This window comes from Anastrepha obliqua, chromosome 2, assembly GCF_027943255.1.
Source record: "Anastrepha obliqua isolate idAnaObli1 chromosome 2, idAnaObli1_1.0, whole genome shotgun sequence".
In the NCBI taxonomy this organism is placed as follows: Eukaryota; Metazoa; Arthropoda; class Insecta; order Diptera; family Tephritidae; genus Anastrepha; species Anastrepha obliqua.
The window spans coordinates 104,296,572-104,307,445 of record NC_072893.1 but is presented as its reverse complement, the minus strand read 5'-3'; the positions used below and the strand labels follow the sequence as shown (position 1 = coordinate 104,307,445).

Sequence of the window (10,874 nt, the reverse complement as noted above, 5' to 3'; positions counted from 1 at the left end):
AATCATATTATTATTTCAACTATTTCGTATTTTTTTTATGAAAAACTGAAAAACCCCGATTTTTAGAGTGTCAAATTCAAAAGCGCGAAATTTTGTAAATTTTGTTTTCTAGTACAGTCATACTGATTAATAATTTCATAACTCAAATTATTAAAATTAAAAAAAAAAATCAAATTATTAAAATTAAAAAAAGTTATTTTTTCATATTTGTATGTAAAAGAAGTTAAATAAAAAGCTTAAAAAATTTAAATAACGTTTTTCATTTTTTTATTGTACAAAAATTTCTGAAAATACCCTACATTTTCGAGCTCTAGACCACCGGGACCCCTTTAGGACGTGTTTAATTTCAGCAAGGCTATTTGATTTTTTAATAGCGCTTAACTTTTGATTTCCCGAACATCTCTAGCGTTAAGTTTTGGTTTTCTACCACTTCTCTTGGAGCATCCGTACTTCTCTTTCAAATTGATAAATTCATAGATTAAAAATCGTTTGAAACAATTTTTAATTTTCTTAGTACTGCTACTGTATTCGTGTTCGCAACTGTTTATCACCAAAACAAAATTTAAAAACATGTGTTTGATATGTACAATTGGCGCTTACACCCGTTTTAGGAGTTTGGCCGAGCTCCTGACCCTATTTGTGGCGTGCGTCTTGTTATTGTTCCACAATTGGAGAGACCAACAATTTTGAGCCGACTCCGAACGGCAGATAGTTTTTATGAGGAGCTTTTTAATGGCAGAAATACACTCGGAGGTTTGCCATTGCCTGCCGAGGGGCGAGCGCTATTAGAAAAAACTTTTTCTTAATTTCACAGAGATTCGAACCTACGTTCTCTCTGAACTCCAATGGTAGTCACGCACCAACCCATTCGGCTACGGCAATCGTTTTTTTCTTTTTTTTTTTTTTTTGTTGGGACAACTAGCAAGTGCAGCACTCAGACATTAATTAAGTCCATTGTACTACACTTGGATTCCCTTTTAATTTTCTTTAAATCTACCCGATCTCCGAAGAAATCTGAGTAGATCTTGTGGTGCCAAGGAGCCAAGATGGTCGCTTCTTAGCACATCAGTGCCAAAGACCTCAAACCTGATTCGAGCGAAGGCGGGGCAGACACACAGGAAGTGGTCCGCCGTCTCATCCTCCTCTTCACAAGCTGGGCAGAGTACACTGTCTGAGATGCCCAACCTTTCCATGTGCTTTGCCCACAGAAAGTGGCCCGTCATCAGTCCAACCAGCCGTCTGCACTCCCCTCTGCTTAATGACAGAAGGGTTTGCGACAGTCGATCGGACATGACAGGTAACATCAGTTTTGTCCATCTGCAGCCTCTCTGCCTGCCAAGCTCGCTTGTGGATAGTAGTTATCCATTTGCTGACCGTGGCCGTGATGGCCGCAGAGGGGTGGACGGCAACCGCTTATTTGACACTTATGCCTTAATATTTAAGTAAAGCTTTGATAAGTTGATATTTTTCAATAACGTTGTAAAAACATTGTTTTGGTATAGTTTTCAGTCAAAACATTTGCCCAGATACTCACGCTTTAATACTCATGCAAATCTTTTAATGAATTACTTTTTTAATACAAACATATATAGAGCAACACCCTGCTAATGGGGCAAACCATTTATGATCCATAGATTTTTTAACGGTAAAAAAATGTTGACATCGGGGCAATAGTTTTTAAGTGATGCTATTTCGAAGAAATTTTCTACGATTTTATACATATGTATGTACGTATGTAGAGATGTAGAGGTATGACTGAATATTAATTACTTATATATACATATGTATGTGTGTGTGCACATCTACTGTAAATATTTAAGTACAAAAGCGTGAGCACTTTATTTTCTAATCGAGCCTTTGATGTTTTGTTTGCGATTTTTCGAAAACGCGGGAGCAACAATGTATGTACGGCTGCGCCCACATGTGTGTGTAAATGTGTATCGCGTCAACCCTCTACCCAATGACCAAGCGTAAAACAATTGGACGGCAACGGATACGGTATTTTGTATGTATAGACGTCAAAGTATCTGATGCAGAGGTAACTTATAATTTCACAGCTGAGAGATTTAATTTCAACAACGAATAACAATAATAGATAGTTAATAATAATTCAATTATAAACAATTTGAAAGCCCAAAAACAGCAAACACACATATTCTTACACATATTGCAACAATAGATTTGCACCTTTGTAAATAAATACAGACACATGCATTTAATTGTTCGTATGTATGTGCATGCTAATGTAAGTATGCTAAATATATCGGAAGTAGAGATGCTCGTATATAAATAGCCCAGCCAACTTGAAGAGAGCAGCAATAAAACTTTTGAAGTCGGCTAGCTCAAATCAAATCAAAGTTTAGTTTTTACAATTTATTGTATTTACACATTTACAATGGCCAAACTCATCCTGATAGCTATATTTTGCGTCTTGAGCGGAACACTCTCCGAAGCCTTCAACAGAGAGGAGGCAATTAAGAAGTTCATGACCAGATTGGGGGAATGCCGCCAGGAAGTTGGTGCTGCTCCCTGTAAGTATGGAGTTTTATTATAAAAACAAAATGTATTGCTTAGTTTCTGCAATACCTAACGGTCAATATTCCACAGCCGATATTGAGGAATTGATCAAAAAACTTCCTGCCGCGGGCAAAGAAGGCAAATGCTTACGCGCTTGCATGATGAAGAAATACGGGGTGGTAAGTGTTTCTCAGCAAATATTAGATTTTCTTCAAGAGTTTGCCATTTTATCTAAATATCATTTTATTTTACTATATAAAAATTTAGATGAACGATGATGGCAAATTCATTAAGGCGGTTGCCTTAGAACATGCCGCGACATACTCAGACGGCGATGAGACAAAAATGAAGACGGCCAATGAAATCATAGACGCTTGTGGGGGTACCGCAGTACCGGATGATCCTTGTGAGGCAGCAGCAGTCTACAGCCATTGTTTCATAGAGCAAGCAATAGCTCACGGCTTAGAAAAATTTGAGTTTTAAATAATCGAATCCCACAGTTAGAACCAAGTTCCAAGCAAATTTATCTTCTTTAACCGACCTGTACTATTCTAAATATTTGATTTAATTTTTTGTGCGTTAAAGCAATTGAATATACATATACATATATATGAACATGAACCAAATGCGTTAAATTTTAATCATTCTTGAAATTGACTATGGCTTTGTGATGAATTTGATAATACATGAACAGAGCCAGTAAGCTATTATTGAATAACATAAGAGCAGAACGACACTCACAGAACAACTTATGGGTGTCGAAAAGAACTTCATATCAAAGAAATTTGCGGACTTCCTAATGAGGACAAAAAGTGAGCCACATTCCTAACAATTAAGGGCTCTACTATACGTACAACTAAACGTTGCGTTTAAATTCTCAAAAATTTTTGAAAGTAAAAATAAGGAACGCTACTGACATTGAACCAAAAACGGCGTAATGGGCGTCCAGAAACGATTCATTGATCTTCCACAGGTTGCGCCATCCGTTAAAACATATTTTGGAACTAGCGGACGGAAATCTTACTACACTCGCCGTATAGCCCCGACATTGCCCTGCCTGACTACCACTTGATTCAATCAATACAACATGCCTTGTCCGGAATACGTTTCACTGGTGTTAAAGGTGTCAAAAATTGGGTCGATACGTTTTTGGCCTCAAGAGGTCAGCGGTTCTATTGGAACGGAATTTATGCGCTACCTCAAATATGTGAAAGAGTTGTAGCTGCTGAAGGAAATTTCTTTGAATAAATTATGTTGTAGCAGTTCCTCAAAGTCAAGAAGAAAAAATCTTCAAAATATACTTGCGCTACCAAAAATATACTCGCAATAAAAAATGGCGCATTTAAAAATTTTCAAATAAAAAAAACAAAGAATGCGTCCTAAAAATATTGAAATGATGTAATATATCGAAAAGTTCCATCAATATTTCCATGTTATGTACTTCAGTATTTCCATAGTGTAATTGCGAATACAAAGTTAAAGTTTAGTCAATTTGTTCAAATTATGAGTCAGTCCAACTTGAAATACACCTATCCCCCGATTTACACGGTACTTGTTTTACACGTTTTCGCTTTTACACGGTTTTCCAAATAAGTTTTTTTTTTTTTTTTTTTTTTTTTTTTTTTTTTTTTTTTTTTTTTTTTTTTTTTTTTATCGCACTATTTTAAATGCTACTGTGATTGAACACGTGCGCTGTGTACACATCTCACGGGGAATCCCGAGCTTATATGCTGGCTTGCATAAAATTAAAGTTTTATCTAGGAAATTTGTATTAGAGTGAAAGTTTCACAGTTTCAGAAAGATTTAATTTTCCATAGTCGTACATTACAAGTGAGTGCATAATTTAGATTATTATAAATTAACGGCTGGGATTAAAGTAAAATTTAGAGGGAAGAAATGCGGGAAATTTTGGAGGGAAATGATGGCAATTTACCAAATAGGTTTAATTAAAATAAAAAAATTAAAACATTTTAATTTGAATAAAGATTAATTATTAAACTTTTGTTAAAATTTTGTTCTGGCGCTTAGTACTTGTTAATTAATGAAAAAAAAAAACAATTTTTATAATATATATTTAATTTCTTGATTTTCTTTAGTTAACCAATAAATATTAGGTAGAATTCTCTTATGCTTTGATAAAGGTTTATTCAGAATATAATAAAGAAATAAATATTTAATAAAAAATAAAAGTTTTTAATTTTCCGTCAAAAATTTCCCGCATTTTTCCCCTCTGAATTTTACTTAATCACAGCGAAATTAACATACATTAAAAAAAATTATATAAATAAAAATTATAAATTAAAATTAAGTTAAAAGAAAAGTTATTTCTTTAGAAACTAAAATCTAAATTTCGTATCGCTTACGAAATGGAGATAGAGAAGTGATGTTGCAAAATCATATAGCATGAACGAAGCTACAATAAGAACTATAGGGTTTTTCAGTAAGAGCGCTTCAACTTTTGAACTTTTTTGAATAAAACACAAACGGTTTGACTTTTTTAACTAATTTTTTTTTTTTATTATCGAGTTTGAACATATACATTTAAGTATGAAATTCGATTTCTTTTGCATGACCACCGCGTGCACGTTTTACGAAGTCCAATCGTTGAACCCAATTTTCGACCACTCTTTTGCATAAATCGGCCGAAATTCTAGCAATTTCGCGTCCAATATAGGCTCTGAGCTCACAAATCGTCGCCGGCGTGTTACTGTAGACCAATGACTTCACATAACCCCAAAACGGGACGGCTTGTTAAATGGACCGTAAAATGGCCGTAATGCTCTTAAAGTAGCAGCAACAGAACGATTATTTTCATAAAAAATTTGCACGATTTACAATCGTTGCTCAAGTGTGTAGGGTTCCATGATGAAATGTATACTAATGAAGTTTACAAATGACAAGCGAAAAATAAAAAATATTGCGTCGTTCGCCCTCCCTATCGGAAAAAAGTTGAAGCGCACCTATTGAATAACCCTATATAAGAACAAATGAAAACACTATTAAAAAGAGTGTTGCAGCTGGCAAAACCACGAGTATGGGCACAACATCATACACCAGAAATATCGCAATGGAAAAAATGGAGAAAGCGTTAATGCTTTGGATAGAAGATCAAACACAAAAAAAAAAATACCCATTGATACGGGCGCTATAACAAATAACGCTATAACAAATAAAAATAGCGCTATAACATTACGAATTTACGAAAAAATTGTAGAGCAATTACCATCTTCTTCTTCAACTGAAAAGAAGCCAAATTTTTTGGCAAGTCATGGCTGGTTTGAAAGATTTAAAATAGGACATTCTTTACACAGCTTAAAATTAAAAGGTGAACTGGCTTCTGGCGACGCACACTGGGGATTTAGCGGAAAAAAGTCAAATTTGCAACATACCACCTACGCAATGTTTAATGGTATTAATAAATTCCAGAATAGAACCAACAATAAAATCAAAAATAATTACTAAACTCCGACTTACAGTTTTTTTTTATAGATATGTCAAAAGTATAATTTTTTTATGGTTTGAACTGACTAAGAAAAAACTTCAAAGCTCAAGGTGGTTTTTTTTCCTTTTGCTTGAGCCGACTTCCAATTTTTTATTTTTCATTTAGGGTACGATATTTTTATATATTTTAGCCGGAAGAACAAAGGCTGTGAAACATTTGATTATCTATTTATAATTAATTTTACGAAAAAAAAAAATCATATTCCTTCATATTCTTGGATCTGCAAGTTGAGCTACATTTACCTACGGTCAGAAACTAGTATATACGTGTTGCTTAATAGCGTCTCTTTCAGTTTTAATCAATTGCAGGTGCCACCAGGCGCCACTGATTATTTTTTGGCAATGATAATAACTAAACGCTTTCTAGTGTGTGCATAATGATAACGAAACACTTTTAATTTTGTTTTGACATTTTGAGGGTAATTCAGAATTATGAACTTACATGTATCCTGTGCGTAAATATTTGTTGGCTTATATTAATAAAAAAAAAAAAAAATTTATGAATTTTAAAAAACATTGTTTTTTAAATTTTTTTTTTAAAATAGTTTTTAAACATGTTCTTTTCATACACAAATATATACAACTTCGTTAGTAGTAAAAATATAAATATTTTTTGGGATGTATACTTTTTTCCGCATCTCTGTAGAAAAATCCCCAGTGTGCGACGTAGATGCAGCCCAAGAATATTCATACGAGTACACCCCTGATCAGGTTTTCAATGCTGATGAGTCAGGGTTGTTCTGGAAAAAAATGCCTGAAAGGACTTACATATGTCTCAAAATTTTATAAATCGGCTAGTGGTCATAAAGCAGCAAAAGATCGCATAACAATGCTTTTCTGTAGCAATGCTTCAGGAGAATTGGTCTCTATGGTTATGACTACGGAATTATGGCATGGCACCTCTAATCGACTACAGTGCTGCCCATATGTTGGTTCGATCAGCAAATTTATGGCGTTATGGTTATGGCATCTCTACTCTGGGCTTTATTCAGTACAAGTATTAATGATATTCAATTTCAAAAAGTTTGGTCCGAAAGCGGTTATGCTAATTTTGGCTGGCCATTGATTGCTACCACCATAAATTTGCTTATAAAGCTAAATACACACCAGGCAACCGTTGCAGCAACTCGGCCATGTTGAAGCAACCGTTGCCTCGTGTGTAGCTGTGGTGCCAAATGATTTTCGTGTTGCTGCAACCGTTGCCTGAAATGTCAAATAAATTTGATTTTTGGGATAGGTTGCTGCAACCGTTGCTTCGTGTGTATCATTGTTTACTGCTTTTACTCGTTCAGTTGGTTGAACACAAGCAAAGAAGAAGGTTCGTGCGGAGTAAAATAAAGTGAAAAAGGAAAAAATGGCAATTGAAAATAATGAAAATTATGTTAACTTTATTAACGAATATAAAAATTTGAGAGATCTGTGGGATGGAAGTAGTGAAAAATATAAAAATAAAAATTTTAGAAAAAAAGCATACGAACAATTAAAAAATGAATACAATAAAATTGATAAAAATTTCAAGTCCGCAAAAGCGTTTCCCGTTTGCAAGATACCGCAAAGTTATTGCCAGTCTAATTTCTGCTGATATTGCCTTTCTCGTTATTTTGGGCTTTACGAAGTCCAACAATTTTCTAAACAGGGCTTCGTCCATCCTCATGTAATTTTTATAGTCCGCTGGCTCATTTTCCTTCAGTTCTTTCAGCAGCCTCTCGTTCGAAAATTCAATTTTTTTAAAAGCCAATTTTTGGACCAGATTTTTTTCTCTTCTTTTGTTGCATCTCTTCTTCCTCATTTTCGTACAAAAGTTCGTCAATTATAATAAGAGAAGTAATTTTACGCATTTCGTCGATCATTTAAAAAATTTAATTTTACGTATCTTCCGCTTGTACCTTTCCTGCACCGCAGTTATACACAATACTGAGATTGAAGCAACGGTTGCAACGTGTTTCTTAAACAAAGGCAACACGTTGCTGCAACAGTTGCTTCAACGGTTGCCTGGTGTGTATTTAGCTTAATGTCTAAGTCCGTTGACCGAATTTAAAAATTATAACACGCAAATGTAGTCACTATATTAGCCTTTTGATTTGTAGTACTTTTTATAAATTACAATTAAGAATCAATAGCAATATTTAACGTTAAAAACACTTCTTTTTTCATAAGCCTGAAAATATGCCCTATTACAGACGCTTATTTCACTTAAATACAAACACAGAAAAGTCACAATATTCACTTATAAACATAAACATTTATATTTTTAATAAATAATACTCCAAATTCTATTAAAATTCTATTATTCTATTATTACAAATGTTCTTCTAAACGTTTTTAATACCGTGCAGAATAAATGTGAGGAGCGAACTGTCAAATGAACGGTGAGAGAGAGAAGAACAAAGCGAAATAAGAATAATCCAAATTTTCGCCTACGCCTGTTTTCAAATATACATACATACATCTTACAAAACAAAAAAATATATTTTTACAAACACTGAAAATTTGGAATAAAAATCGCGCGATTTTTAATCCAAATTTTAACCTGCGGCGTTTTTTTGTTGTCAAATATACATATAAACATCTTACAAAAAAATTGTTTATAAATAGTGAAATAGCGGCTCTTGTGCATACATTTTACGATAAAAAACATTTTCATAAATAGTATGAATTATAAAACCTAAATTAAATGCTTGCTGGGTTGACGATTGCTGTATGCACTTCTCTTCAACTGTATTTCAGTACAAACTGCAAATGCGGTCGTAAAAAACCTAATTTTTAAACTTCTCCTGGGGCTTCTATAGGGACCCTAGAAGATTGGGACTTTCACAGTTATAATGGTGTGACCTTACTCTTTCTAATGGGCGTGGTGGGTGGTGCCACGCTCCCTCTCCCTCCGCGCCCGATTCAAATAAATCGTGGTAGTAATGGAAAGTTTTGCCCTAATTTTTTACGTCGATATCAAGTTCCGTCGACTTATCGATATTTGGCAAAGTCGGTGATTCTCTTACATTCTTATATCAATACCAAAAAGTCTTTGGCAATTCGTCGAACATATCTGTCAAAGTGAAAAGCAGCTCATTTTTCTCAAGTCGCATTGTGCTGGCTGCATTTGATTCTAATATTCTTGATTTTTTCTCCGATAAAAGTTCGTGTATTTAATTGCAATGGATGATGAAGCGGAAACTTACAAGCTATGGCGCATCCGAAAAACAATTATGCAGCTAAGCCACGACCGTGGTTATCTTGTAACACAGGATGAATTGGATCAAACGTTGGAGCAGTTTAAAGAAATGTTTGGTGACAAACCAAGCGAGAAGCGGCCAGCACGTTCTGATCTCATTGTTTTGGTCGCACATAATGATGATCCAACTGATCAGATGTTTGTTTTCTTTCCGGACGAACCAAAAATCGGTATAAAAACCATCAAAACTTATTGCACAAGAATGCAAGAGGAGAACATACATCGTGCGATTGTAGTAGTACAGGCAGGCATGACACCATCAGCCAAACAATCTCTAGTTGACATGGCGCCTAAGTATATTCTAGAACAATTCCTTGAGTCTGAATTACTGATCAATATAACCGAACATGAATTAGTGCCTGAACATGTGGTGATGACACCGGAAGAGAAACAAGAATTGTTAGCACGTTATAAACTGAAAGAGAATATGTTAATGCGCATACAAGCGGGTGATCCTGTGGCGCGTTATTTCGGTCTGAAACGCGGTCAAGTGGTTAAAATTATACGTTCATCCGAAACGGCTGGGCGATACATATCTTACCGACTTGTTTGCTAAAGGCAATTATAATTTAAGTTGTAGCATTAATCAAATAAATTTAAAATAAAAAGTATGCCTAAATTGCATGGCATAATTTTCGCATTTTGCAAATATTAGCATGATGTTTTCTTTATTGAGAAGAGGAATTGTTATTGTAACTGCATTGAGCACATGGTTAGTTAACTATGATTTAATTATCTCCTACAGAATATAGTATTAAGGTTAATGTAGCATCATTAACACTCCGCATACTTGTACGGGGAATGCTGCTGGAGTGACAGTCCTTGGCCGGATATAAATCCGCTTCGCTCCGGTAACATAGAACCGACTGTCGTGGGACCGACATAGTATCGAATTGATCTTCTTTGATAGTATTTACCCATTGTGAATTTTATTAAATGAGGGGTGAGGTTCAACGTAGTAGACAAGGATAGATTACTGGGGCGCCAACATTTGTTCGGGAAAAAATCGTGTTATACCGATATGTAGCACCGGCTACCGTGCGAACAAATCATTTTATTATTAACTAGCGTACCCTAGCCCGCTTCGCTAGGCGAAAAATTCAATGATTTGCTGAAAGAGAATAAAATTAATACGAAACAAAGCAAATTCTTTGATACAAATTCATTCGAACTTTATTGTAACACTTTTTGGTAGACAACGTTTTTGGTTTTTTCATCTTTCGCGTAAATGAATAATGACGATGGTTTGCCAACTCGTGAGCAAGCTACATACAATTGTCCATGAGAAAAAATTGGGTATTCTAAATTAATACCGCACATTTGTAGAGACTGTCCTTGCGCCTTATGAATTGTCATAGCGAAGGCAAGGCGAATAGGGAACTGCAAACGTTTGAAATCGAATGGTGAATCCGTCTGAATCAGTGGAATTCTGGGTATCAAAACGTCTTCTCCTTCTTTGTACTTCCCTTTCAAAGTCTGGTACCGTTGCAAAGTCGTGGGAAAAGTGCAGAAATTGTTAGGCAATGTTATCATTCCTGTTGTTTTTGAAAAAAGGTTTATTTTTTTGGTTAAAAACTGTTTTTTTAAGTTTTGAAAAACACTTCGCTCTAACAAATTTCTTCTTCTA

The 10,874-nt window shown here is 34.7% G+C and overlaps 2 protein-coding genes across 2 annotated transcripts; both read left to right on the top strand.

Moving 5' to 3' along the window:
• The first annotated feature begins 2,324 nt into the window (after positions 1-2,324).
• Positions 2,325-3,143, top strand: LOC129238474 (general odorant-binding protein 28a-like). Its single transcript, XM_054873501.1, has 3 exons — positions 2,325-2,531; positions 2,608-2,696; positions 2,785-3,143. Exons 1-3 carry the CDS (start codon positions 2,396-2,398, stop codon positions 2,998-3,000), a joined length of 441 nt encoding a protein of 146 aa, XP_054729476.1. The 5' UTR covers positions 2,325-2,395; the 3' UTR covers positions 3,001-3,143.
• Positions 3,144-9,048: 5,905 nt separating this feature from the next.
• LOC129237649 (DNA-directed RNA polymerases I, II, and III subunit RPABC1) lies at positions 9,049-9,901 on the top strand. Its single transcript, XM_054872522.1, has one exon. It carries the CDS (start codon positions 9,171-9,173, stop codon positions 9,801-9,803), a length of 633 nt encoding a protein of 210 aa, XP_054728497.1. The 5' UTR covers positions 9,049-9,170; the 3' UTR covers positions 9,804-9,901.
• Positions 9,902-10,874: the final 973 nt, after the last annotated feature.